This window comes from Lepidochelys kempii, chromosome 20 (assembly GCF_965140265.1).
Source record: "Lepidochelys kempii isolate rLepKem1 chromosome 20, rLepKem1.hap2, whole genome shotgun sequence".
Taxonomy (NCBI): Eukaryota; Metazoa; Chordata; order Testudines; family Cheloniidae; genus Lepidochelys; species Lepidochelys kempii.
Genome location: NC_133275.1, coordinates 12,394,090 through 12,406,813, shown reverse-complemented (window position 1 = coordinate 12,406,813; position 12,724 = coordinate 12,394,090). Strand labels below are relative to the sequence as shown.

General features: G+C 50.8%; 1 protein-coding gene across 2 annotated transcripts; it reads left to right on the top strand.

Moving 5' to 3' along the window:
• Positions 1 to 8,783: 8,783 nt before the first annotated feature.
• Positions 8,784 to 12,454, top strand: TRAPPC5 (trafficking protein particle complex subunit 5). Of its 2 annotated transcripts, none has more exons than XM_073318680.1 (2): positions 8,784 to 8,917; positions 9,588 to 12,454. In XM_073318680.1, the coding sequence occupies exon 2, from the start codon at positions 9,592 to 9,594 to the stop codon at positions 10,156 to 10,158; it is 567 nt and encodes a 188-aa protein (XP_073174781.1). In that variant the 5' UTR covers positions 8,784 to 8,917; positions 9,588 to 9,591; the 3' UTR covers positions 10,159 to 12,454. The 2 variants fall into 2 exon arrangements, with proteins under 2 accessions (XP_073174781.1, XP_073174782.1); XM_073318681.1 differs by lacking the exon at positions 8,784 to 8,917 and adding an exon at positions 8,924 to 9,009.
• The last annotated feature ends 270 nt before the right edge of the window (positions 12,455 to 12,724 follow it).

Genomic DNA, 12,724 nt, shown 5'->3' with positions numbered 1-12,724 from the left:
ACTCTTTTGTTTCAAAGTAGTTAGCAGGTTGATTGGATCACCCTTCCCTAGCATTCCCTTTTTTGGGATCTGGGGAAGGGGTGGGTATAAGTTTTTTCTTTTTTTTCCCTTTTTTTTTTAAGTTCAAATACATTTTATTTTCCCCACCCCTGTAGGGCCTTCTTATAGTAACCATTTCAAGTGAGGGACCCTTTGCAGATATCAATGAATGTCTTGGGACTTGTCTGTATTTTTTGCGGGGGGGGGGGGACCACCTCCCTTACTATGGGTGCACCCCCATCAAAATTAACCCTATGACAAACAGGGTGAGTAATCACAGTCACCCTGGCTATTCAGTGAGGGGTGGGGGTGGTTAAACCCATTCAGTTAAACAGAATAAGTCAGTTCTATTGTACTCAACCACATGTCTGAACCATCCCTGTTTGTTTTATTGTAAACACATTTTTAGGATTTTTTTTTCCCTTCCCACAACATACATTTCAGCTTTTTTTTTTTTTTTTTTTTTTTTTTTGCTGTAAATGAGTCTCTCTTACACAAAAGACACAAAAGCTAGGTTCTCACAAGCAATTTTTTTTATTTAAAAGACATACAGCTCCTTGAAAACAAACCAAGATGCTCCATTAAAAAAAGAAAGAAAAAAAGACTTTAAGCTCCCTTAGGGACCAGAGACCTTTTAACAGAAATACAGATAGTCACAAAGCCCTTTTCAATAGATTTTCTTTTTTTTAAAATTTACAGCTACCAAGTTTTATATCGCATGTTTGGCCCCTCACCATTTTCTAACTTAATCCTTTTAGATTTCTTACAAATAGACTTTTTCTTAAGCAGGGTTCTGTAACTTTTTGTGCGGACCAGACAGTCAATATAACGCTCTAAGCAGGCATCTTCCGGTTTGGTCATTTTCTTTAAAACATGGTCAGGGTCTCCACTGAATTGCACAGCATTTCTCAAGGTCACCCCTTGTGCTAAATGTTCTTGGATTAGGCACAGACATTGCATAGCATAACCTATGGCAATAACAGTGTTTAATAAGCTTTCCAAACACAGCTCAGCACACAGGCCCCGGAGCTTGCAGTTTATATCCACTGAAGTCCAAGTCACACAGTCATGGTGCCACTGGCCTGGTGCATCTATGACACAGCCCTCACAATCTTCAAAAAGCTTTTCCCTAAGACAGTGATTAAGAACAGAATAAACAGCAACGCATACAATAGTCCGCATGACTCTTTTACGCTCATGACATGGCACTGGCTCAGTCAGTTCCATGCCAAGCCTTCTCCTAAACTCCTCATAGCCGTCATCCTCGGAGTCCTCTTCAACATTTTGTATCGGCGTTGAGCAAAAACAAGGTGGGTCCGGTTCATCTTCGCTGCTTGGTGCAACGCTGTCCAGAGTCTCCGGGTCCTCTAGAAAGGCATCATCGAGCTGTTGAGAGATTTTTTTCAAAAAAGAAACAGCATAAGCACACCACTGCTTGGTTTTTGATTTACACAATCCCTGGTTCCTAGCCCCCATTACACCCCCACCCCGGCCGTCACTTCTTAAGCATTCATTTACCTGAGCGTTCATCTTGTCCACTAGTGACTTCCCCGAGCTGCGATCACCTTCCTCCTCCAGGGGGGTGGACAACAAGAGGCCATCACGCTCATCGCGGGGCCCCACAAGCGGCTGGGTTTCAGGTTCCGGAGTATCCATCAATGGCTGGGCCAAAGGGCTCCCCTCAATCGCCCCCTCCTCCTCGGAACTCTCGCTGATGTAGCGCTTTCTCCACGGTTTGTTGAAGGCCCTTGGAGCTAAAACAAAGTCCGAAGTTCTCACGGGGGTGGTGAAGGAGTCCATGTTTCCACGATTTCTAAAACACGCGCTCTTGGTAAAAGACAGCCTCTTCTGCCCGACGCTGGGCCTTATGGGGTGATGGTGCTGCGCTCTGATTGGCAGAGGGGTCATACGCTCCTCTTCTGGGCTGTTCACCCCATCCCAGAGCCTGCCCTATTTTGGTCAAATCTGCTCTCGGGCCGGCCTGATTGGTAGAGGTTGGTGGGAGGAGTTGTTAGAGGGGACACACAAATAATTTCCGGACGGGTCACCCCACCCCCGGAACTCATCATAATTGGTCAAATCTCCTCTTGGTCCTATCGGAACAAAACCCCTCCTGATTGGTAGCGGGGTGGGGGGAGGAGTTGTTAGAGGGGTCACAAGACCCACTTCCAGAGAGGACACCCCCACCCCGGAACTCGCCCTGATTGGTCAAAGCTCCTCTCTGGGTGGTCCTACAGGGGCGAAACCCATCCTGATTGGTGTGGGGGGGTTGTTAGAGGGGTCACAAGACCCACTTCCGGAGAGGACACCCCGCCCCGGAACTCGCCCTTATTGGTCAAAGCTCCTCTTGGGGGAAGTCCTACAGGGGCAAAACCCATCTTGATGTACCGAAACCCATCTTGATGTACCGAAAGGTACTGTTATGTGCTGCAGCTTCTGATCTAAGGGACAGTGCCATAGCCCTGTGGTTACTCGGAACTCCCTTAAGCAGGGGTCTGAGATCATCTACATTTACCTCACCCTCCCATGGACTTTCATAGGCTAACTCTTGAGGGTTTTGGCCAAGCATGCTAATGACAGCCACAGTTAATAGAGCTGTTTTTACCTCATCTATGTTGGTCCAGTGCATTACTGTGGGTTCATCTCGGTCTGCTGGGTAAATACCTCTTGCCCATCGACAAGCCAGAGACCAAAGTGTTTTAGGGGTGTTCCCCTCTGAGTGTTCCAGGAATATTCCTGCACCTAAGTTAAGGCGCTCAGTTTCTTGGGCTGTCAGGCGTATATATCCACCCCCAGTGTCCCAGAGGCGGACCAGCCACTCTATTATACCTTCCTCAGGCTTTTTAGCAAAATCTCCCTGGATTGTTTTTAACTCCATGGGAGTATATTGGCGGATGGTAATTTTGGTAAAGTGTGTTGGAGCTTTACTCCCTTTTCCCTTTTTACCTCCCTTCTTTGTTTTTGAAGAGGTGGATGGATAATTGTCATCCCCTTCTTCATCCAGCTCTGCCCCACTCAAATTTTCCTCATGTTCTTCTGATTTGTGATGTGTGATAGCTGGTCTTAATTTTACAGAGGGACCTTCCTCCTCAGAGGAGGGGGACTCATCTGCTGAATCCCAAATGTCTCCATCCCATTCCTCAGGGTCTAGCCAGAGAGCAGTCTCAACTTTAGCCCGGTTGATACTGCGTGTTTTAGTCTCCAGCTTTTCCCTTCGTTCTATCCCTTCTTTCTCAATTAAGGGAAGTAATCTTTTCTGAAGATGTACCATATCCCTATTCAGTGTTCTTACTCTGGTATCTAAATTCTGGCATTCCTTGCGCAGTGTGTCCCTTTCCTGTTGTAGCCTATTAAATTCTATTGCCAGACTATGATAATCCTTACAGGCAGCTTGCCAAATGTTAGTAAGCAGCATATACAAGCACCTTTTCCTTTCCCTTTCTTCATCTTGCAGGCAGTTCTCCAGTTACGGAAATGCTGCCAGATCTCTGCTGGTTTTCCCCAATATTTCTCCAGCAGGTCTTTGCTCCACAGAGGATTTCCCCATCCCTCTTGGGTCAAACTTTTCTCTAGCTCAGGGAATTCTGTGGTGTTTATCATGACTGGTTTCATTGTGTTACTGTAGTGCAGCCTATATCACAATCCTGTTCGTAACACCAATTTCTGTTAGCCGACGGCCAAGGATGTTTGGTGAGGTGCCAGCTATGCCCGTTTATACCATCCGTGACTTTAACTGCTAGAGCTCAGAGCTCCTTCGCAGCGGGCAGTCAATACTGACTGACAGGTGCCCCAATGGCAGCAGTAAGAGCCTCTCCACACCCGTGACTTTAACTGCTAGAGCTCAGAGCTCCTTCGCAGCGGGCAGCCAGGATTGACTGACAGGTGCCCCAAGAGTTTGCCCCGTGGAGGCAGCACAACTCAACGCTAGGCTCTTAGTACTCTCACCTAATGGCCAGGCTTTAGAGCCAAAACGGCTGAGATTCTTTAATTGTGTTGGCTGCTTTACAGTAAACCAGAGAAAACAAGTCAGGCTTATGCATAAATGGTTACCAAAATTTATTAAGCTAGATTCTAATCATGTGGTTACAAAATTGCTAGTGCCTACTTATTTAAATGTAGAGATGTTACACACACAAACAAGTTACAAAACTGAAGCCACAATCCCAAAGAAAGAAAACAAAGTATAGAGCTCTATTTCAAAATATGTGTACACTAAAGATAGGAGATCAGGTGTGGGTGCTTCTTACCCTCCTTGCATTTCTCGATTCCAGCGGTGCCAAGCCAGGATCGGTCACTCAATTCCGCGGAAAGACGAATAAGGGACAAGGCGTAGGGACCCTCTTAGCTGCAGAAGCCTTGGGAGACTGTCACTTATCTGACCAGCAGATAGATAGTGAAAAGCACTCAAAAATCATGGTGCTGTAGGTCCCCTACTTATACCTCTGTACTCCTTTATTCTCTTTCTCCTTTCTTATGCCAAATTGAGGCTGGTCTGTCGGGGTGACGCCAGCTTTCGCAAGAGTAGTTTACACTTGCAAGGGAGAGAAACAATAAGTGTCGACTACTGGACATTTCTTTTATCAGGGTAAATATTTTCCCACCTAGGATGTTGGGGTGTGTGCATCACGCTATTTAGTAGGGACTAAGAGCCATGTCTGTCACAGGGCCTCTGCCTGCTGTGAGCTTAATCGTTGTATCTGCTCCCAGAGGCACATTGTAGCAGCACACCTGTGCTTTCACAGCTTCAAAGGCTGTGCTGGAATATATGTTAAGTGCCCTGTTCCGGCTTCCTCCTGTGTTTCCAGCAATGCTGGTCTGAGGGGTGGGGGCTGGCTGTCTGGCTACAAGGAGACACGGTATAACTGACACACAGGGCGTAGCTGACACAGTCTAGATGGAACCCCGTGTAGGTGACACAGGGTATAACTGGCACACAGGGTGTAACTGACACAGTGTAGCTGACACAGTGTAGGTGACACAGTATAACTGACACACAGGATGTAGCTGACACAGTGTAGCTGGAACCCAGTGTAGGTGACACAGGGTATAACTGACACACAGGATGTAGCTGACACAGTGTAGCTGGCACCCAGTGTAGGTGACACAGGGTATACCTGGCACACAGGGTGTAGCTGACACAGTGTAGCTGGCACCAGTGTAGGTGACACACAGTATAACTGACACACAGGGTGTAGCTGACACAGTGTAGCTGGCACCCAGTGTAGGTGACACAGGGTATAACTGGCACACAGGGTGTAGCTGACACAGTGTAGCTGGCACCCAGTGTAGGTGACACAGGGTATAACTGGCACACAGGGTGTAGCTGACACAGTGTAGCTGGCACCCAGTGTAGGTGACACAGGGTATAACTGGCACACAGGGTGTAGCTGACACAGTGTAGCTGGCACCCAGTGTAGGTGACACAGGGTATAACTGGCACACAGGGTGTAACTGACACAGGGTAGCTGGCACCCAGTGTAGGTGACACAGTATAACTGACACACAGGGTGTACCTGACACAGGGTAGCTGGCACCCAGTGTAGGTGACACAGGGTATAACTGACACACAGGGTGTAGCTGACACAGTGTAGCTGGCACCCAGTTTAGGTGACACAGGGTATAACTGGCACACAGGGTGTAGCTGACACAGTGTAGCTGGCCCCAGTGTAGGTAACACACGGTATAACTGACACACAGGGTGTAACTGACACAGGGTAGCTGGCACCCAGTGTAGGTGACACAGGGTATAACTGACACACAGGGTGTAGCTGACACAGTGTAGTTGGCACCCAGTGTAGGTGACACAGGGTGTAACTGGCACACAGGGTGTAACTGACACAGTGTAGCTGGTACCCAGTGTAGGTGACACAGGGTATAACTGGCACACAGGGTGTAGCTGACACAGTGTAGCTGGCACCCAGTGTAGGAGACACAGGGTATAACTGACACACAGGGTGTAACTGACACAGGGTAGCTGGCACCCAGTGTAGGTGACACAGGGTATAACTGGCACACAGGGTGTAGCTGACACAGTGTAGCTGGCACCAGTGTAGGTGACACACAGTATAACTGACACACAGGGTGTAGCTGACACAGTGTAGCTGGCACCCAGTGTAGGTGACACAGGGTATAACTGGCACACAGGGTGTAGCTGACACAGTGTACCTGGCACCCAGTGTAGGTGACACAGGGTATAACTGGCACACAGGGTGTAGCTGACACAGTGTAGCTGGCACCCAGTGTAGGTGACACAGGGTATAACTGGCACACAGGGTGTAGCTGACACAGTGTAGCTGGCACCCAGTGTAGGTGACACAGGGTATAACTGACACACAGGGTGTAGCTGACACAGTGTAGCTGGCACCCAGTTTAGGTGACACAGGGTATAACTGGCACACAGGGTGTAGCTGACACAGTGTAGCTGGCACCAGTGTAGGTAACACACGGTATAACTGACACACAGGGTGTAACTGACACAGGGTAGCTGGCACCCAGTGTAGGTGACACAGGGTATAACTGACACACAGGGTGTAGCTGACACAGTGTAGTTGGCACCCAGTGTAGGTGACACAGGGTGTAACTGGCACACAGGGTGTAACTGACACAGTGTAGCTGGCACCCAGTGTAGGTGACACAGGGTGTAACTGGCACACAGGGTGTAGCTGACACAGTGTAGCTGGCACCCAGTGTAGGTGACACAGGGTATACCTGGCACACAGGGTGTAGCTGACACAGTGTAGCTGGCACCAGTGTAGGTGACACACAGTATAACTGACACACAGGGTGTAGCTGACACAGTGTAGCTGGCACCCAGTGTAGGTGACACAGGGTATAACTGGCACACAGGGTGTAGCTGACACAGTGTAGCTGGCACCCAGTGTAGGTGACACAGGGTATAACTGGCACACAGGGTGTAGCTGACACAGTGTAGCTGGCACCCAGTGTAGGTGACACAGGGTTTAACTGACACACAGGGTGTAGCTGACACAGTGTAGCTGGCACCCAGTGTAGGAGACACAGGGTATAACTGACACACAGGGTGTAGCTGACACAGTGTAGCTGGCACCCAGTGTAGGTGACACAGGGTGTAACTGGCACACAGGGTGTAGCTGACACAGTGTAGCTGGCACCCAGTGTAGGAGACACAGGGTATAACTGACACACAGGGTGTAGCTGACACAGTGTAGCTGGCACCCAGTGTAGGTGACACAGGGTGTAACTGGCACACAGGGTGTAGCTGACACAGTGTAGCTGGCACCCAGTGTAGGAGACACAGGGTATAACTGACACACAGGGTGTAGCTGACACAGTGTAGCTGGCACCCAGTGTAGGTGACACAGGGTGTAACTGGCACACAGGGTGTAGCTGACACAGTGTAGCTGGCACAGTGTAGGTGACACAGGGTATAACTGGCACACAGGGTATAGCTGACACAGTGTAGCTGGCACCCAGTGTAGGAGACACAGGGTATAACTGACACACAGGGTGTAGCTGACACAGTGTAGCTGGCACCCAGTGTAGGTGACACAGGGTGTAACTGGCACACAGGGTGTAGCTGACACAGTGTAGCTGGCACCCAGTGTAGGTGACACACAGTATAACTGACACACAGGGTGTAGCTGACACAGTGTAGCTGGCACCCAGTGTAGGTGACACAGGGTATAACTGACACACAGGGTGTAGCTGACACAGTGTAGCTGGCACAGTGTAGGTGACACAGGGTATAACTGACACACAGGGTGTAGCTGACACAGTGTAGCTGGCACCCAGTGTAGGTGACACACAGTATAACTGACACACAGGGTGTAGCTGACACAGTGTAGCTGGCACAGTGTAGGTGACACAGGGTATAACTGACACACAGGGTGTAACTGACACAGGGTAGCTGGCACCAGTGTAGGTGACACACAGTATAACTGACACACAGGGTGTAGCTGACACAGTGTAGCTGGCACAGTGTAGGTGACACAGGGTATAACTGACACACAGGGTGTAGCTGACACAGTGTAGCTGGCACCAGTGTAGGTGACACAGGGTATAACTGACACACAGGGTGCAGCTGACACAGTGTAGCTGGCACCAGTGTAGGTGACACAGGGTATAACTGACACACAGGGTGTAGCTGACACAGTGTAGCTGGCACAGTGTAGGTGACACAGGGTATAACTGACACACAGGGTGTAGCTGACACAGTGTAGCTGGCACCAGTGTAGGTGACACAGGGTATAACTGACACACAGGGTGCAGCTGACACAGTGTAGCTGGCACCAGTGTAGGTGACACAGGGTGTAACTGACACACAGGGTGTAGCTGACACAGTGTAGCTGGCACCAGTGTAGGTGACACAGGGTGTAACTGACACACAGGGTGTAACTGACACAGGGTAGCTGGCACAGTGTAGGTGACACAGGGTATAACTGACACACAGGGTGTAGCTGACACAGTGTAGCTGGCACCAGTGTAGGTGACACAGGGTGTAACTGACACACAGGGTGCAGCTGACACAGTGTAGGTTTCAGAGTGGTAGCCCTGTCAGTCTGTATTCGCAACAAGCCCCACCCCCTTCCCTTAGGCCACACCTCCCGCAGAAAGTCGCGCTCGCTTCCTGCAGCCTGGCGGCTGACAACGAGCCACACCCACCGGTCGGCCTCGCCCCCGCCAGCCGAGCCCGTTACCACGTGACCCCTGCCCCTACGAGAACCAGTCCCGGTTGCTGTGGTGACCAAGCCCCGCCTCCCTGTGGCTGGTGCGTCGCGGCCCGTTTGCAGCAGCGGCAGCCGTAAAGCGCAGAGTGCGGCCGGGAACGGGGGCGGCTCATTGGCTTCCGCTCCCTCTTCCCCCTCCTGGAGAGAGGCGCCCCGCCCCGCCCCCGCCGCGCGTGAGTGCCCGGCCGGGCCCCCGGCGCGCGGGTCGGGAGAGGTGGGGGCGGGGCGGCACGCCTGAGCCCGGCGGGGGCCGTCTCTGGCGTTGGTTCGTGGTGCTGGGGACAGGGTGACGGGGTTGGGTCCCAGGGACGCGTGGGTCTCCTCGCCCCCTGTAAGGGGGGGCCCTCGGGATCCCTCCAAGGCCCTCGGCAGTTGTGTGAATCCCGGGCCGTTGCCCCAGCCGGATCCCAACTCTGGTGTCAACTTTTAGCTCCCCAGACTCAAATCCTGCCCCACCCCACGTGGCGTCAGTCGGGCGGCTCCTTCTGTGCTTCTTGTGCTGCCCCCCTGCTTGTGTGCCCCCCCCCAAGCCTGGCTGCCTCTCGGCGCCGGACCAGGGAGCCCTGTATGCGCAGCCACCCCACCCCAAAGGTGCCTGGCTGCCTCTCAGCATTGAGTACGGGATCCCTGCAGAGGTATTGTTGTAAAGCCCCTGGGAATGGAAGGTGCTATAGACACATCAGAGATTTGTTCATCAGATTTCTTTTATTTTTTCTTCTGTGTATCGCAGTAACACTTTGCAGCCTCAGCTGCGCTCAGGGCCCCATAGTGCCAGGCGCTGCAAAGACACCTCATAAGAGACGGTACCTGTCCCACAGAACTGAGTATTTTGTTCTCCTTTAGGACAATGGATTCACGCTTCACTCGTGGGAAATCTGCCATCCTGGAGCGGTCTCTGACCCGGCCAAAGACAGAGGTCAGCCTGAGCGCATTCTCTCTGCTCTTCTCCGAGATAGTCCAGTACTGTCAGAACCGGGTCTACTCCGTCTCTGAGCTCCAGAACAAGCTCTCTGAGCTGGGCCAGCAAGTGGGAGCTCGCATCCTGGATGTGCTGGTCATGCGGGAGAAAAACGGCAAGCGGGAGACCAAGGTCATCAACATTCTCCTCTTCATCAAGGTGACGGTGTGGAAGGCCTTGTTCGGGAAGGAGGCGGACAAGCTGGAGCAGGCCAACGACGATGACAAGACCTACTACATCATCGAGAAAGAGCCACTGATCAACACGTACATCTCGGTGCCCAAGGAGAACAGCACGCTCAACTGTGCCTCCTTCACAGCTGGCATCGTGGAAGCCATCCTCACCTACAGTGGCTTCCCCGCCAAGGTGACGGCCCACTGGCACAAGGGCACCACCCTCATGATCAAATTTGATGAGTCCGTCATCGCGCGAGACAAAGCCCTGGACGGCCGCTGAGCGCACTGCTGGGGGAGCCGGCGTGCTGCTCTCGTACATGTGCACTGTGTAACTAAAAGGACTGTGTTAGGATGTCCTCAAAGGGGTGCCGTGGCTGGTCTGGTGCAGGCTGTGTGCAGATCAGAATGAATCTACATGAAGCAGAGGGGGCCTCAGCCCAGTTCCAGTGGAACACATTTCCCCGTCATATTAATTGCCCCTCCCTTCCGCTCTCCCACTCCCTGTTCAATTCTTGGCTGCTGCCAGGGATGCCAACTGGCAGCCAAAGATGCATCCACACTGCAGCTGGTGGTTGTCATGCTCAGCTCGGGTAGGGATACGCAGGCTAGTTCTGACTGAGCTAACGCACTAGAAATACCAGTAGCAGTGGTGGCACAGGCGCGTGGCTGGGGCTAACCACCCTGGACGTACCTAGAATCTCAGACAGGCTTGTGCTCGGGCAGCTAGCTCGAGCCGCAGCCCCTGCCAGAACATGATCCTGTCTGAGATCCTAGGTACACACTCTGGTGGCTAGCCCTTGCTGCTGCTGCTGCTGCTTTTAGTGTGCCAGCTTGAACAGAGCTAGTGTGTGCATCTCCACCCGAGTGGGGATTACACCTCCCTGTTGTCTGTAGACAGACTTAGACTCTGAACTCTGCTCTTGCCTATGAGATGATCTCTCCCGCGTGCAGAGCTGAGATATGTTGGTGGGGCAGCATCAGGAGGTTTTTTCCCATGTGCCCAACCCCCTGCCCGCAGAGCTGATGGGAGAGCAGTTGCCCCACAGGAGGTGGGTGTGTGACCTGTTTTTCAAGATTGGAGAAAACTGAAACTTTCCCCAGCTTAATAAAATAAAGTCAAGAAGTACTGGTTCCTGGGCTGCAGCATCTTTAGACCTAGGCTGCTGCTTCTGCTCTGGCCTATTTCAGCAGTTCTGACTTCTGCTTTCTGACTGCTTGTGTGTGTGGGACTCAGCGTGGTTCTTAGTGGGACAGGGCAGCCACGCCCCAGAACCACTCGCACAGCCAGCTCCAACGAGCTGCCCTGATTGGCAGTCCTAGCAAAGCACAGCACTGAACATCCCACTGCCTTCTAGATTGGATCCCTCCAAGGCAGGTTTGAGACACACTGGTGGGGAGGGACAGGGACAGAGTTTGTGTCAGAAGCTTCCCCTTCTGCTGCCCATGAAGCAGGTTCTGAATGGGTCAGTTAGTCTGAGGGTTAAAATCCAGCTTTTCCTTTCAGAGCATAGCACGCTCACGCTTTCAAACCGCGGCATGTATGCTCAGTGCCCGGTGAGGATGGAAACACAAAACTAGACATCTTTACCATGCCAACAGCCAGGCTGTTCCCAGACGAGATTTAACATGCTTCTTGCCTGAAAGGTGACCTGCCACAGGGAACATATTCTCTGTTGCTGCTGGTTTACAGTGTTTGGGGGAGATCTGAATGTGGGAGCAGTGGGGATTTTCTTCAAAAACTTGATGCTTTGTTTAACCTTCAAAACAGCTGAGATGTGATGTCTGGCAGCCTCTGCTCTTGCTGGAGAAGTTGCTGTCCCTAAACATTCAGCAGGCAATGAGTTGTGATACCTTATTCCACCCCCACAGTGCAAGCTTAATGAAAGGGACATGACTGGCTTGAAAACAAATCTCACTGAAAACTCTGCATCTGTACCAGTTGCGAGTAACTCCTAATATCACTTTGACAGGAAGTAGTTTGCAAAGAAAAGAGATTCCTCTTTTCAGCTCCTTTCCTTTGTGCAGCAATTCCATGCCATCAGTTTCCCTATTCCTCTGTTGTCAGTTTCTTCCTTGCTGAAAAGAGCATTAAAAGCATCAACAGAAAAGCAAGCTTCCTCTCCCCCTCACGCATCTTTTTTTTTAAAAGGAACTTGAGTTAAAATGGAAATTTTCAGAAAGTTGTTACATAAAGGGAGGTTCTGTCAAAACCTTGAATTTCAAAATCCTCACGTTGACAATGAGCCCCTTTTAACCAGAGAATCTGATGCTTTGGATCTTTACCAAGCTGATAATATTTTCCTAGTTAACAAACTAAAATTCAGTTTAGTTAAATGGCCTTTTTTCATTTCTCTCTGTCAGGTTGTTACCCTCCCCCATCCCCATTTCAGGTTCATCGCTCATTCCTTTGCATCCCATGGTTCACAAAGAAATGAATTGTTTTGCATTCTGTGTGTGCTGGTTTTATTGATCACTTTTCTATTGTACATGCTCTTTGGGCAATGAGTGCTGTATATAATCTTGGGAAAGCCTAGCAGGACCTGTCTAACTCTACAAATAAAATCAGTTTATACCCAGCCTGTATGTGCGTGTGTCCTCAACGCTTGAGTCTCAAAGCAAGATTTTGTTCCAGGCACCATTAAAGCACAATACCCTACAGGTTCTCACAGTTGCGGATTGTGTGGATCATCTCTTGAAAGTGAGAGTGTCACATAGACATTTCCCCTCTGTTTTAGTTCTTCTGTGAGCATCCTTCTGTTCATGATTGCTTGCACTCTGACAGCTAAGGCACTGTCATCTTCCTTATCTTTAAGCATACATTCCACCCCTTGAATTGTTTACATGGA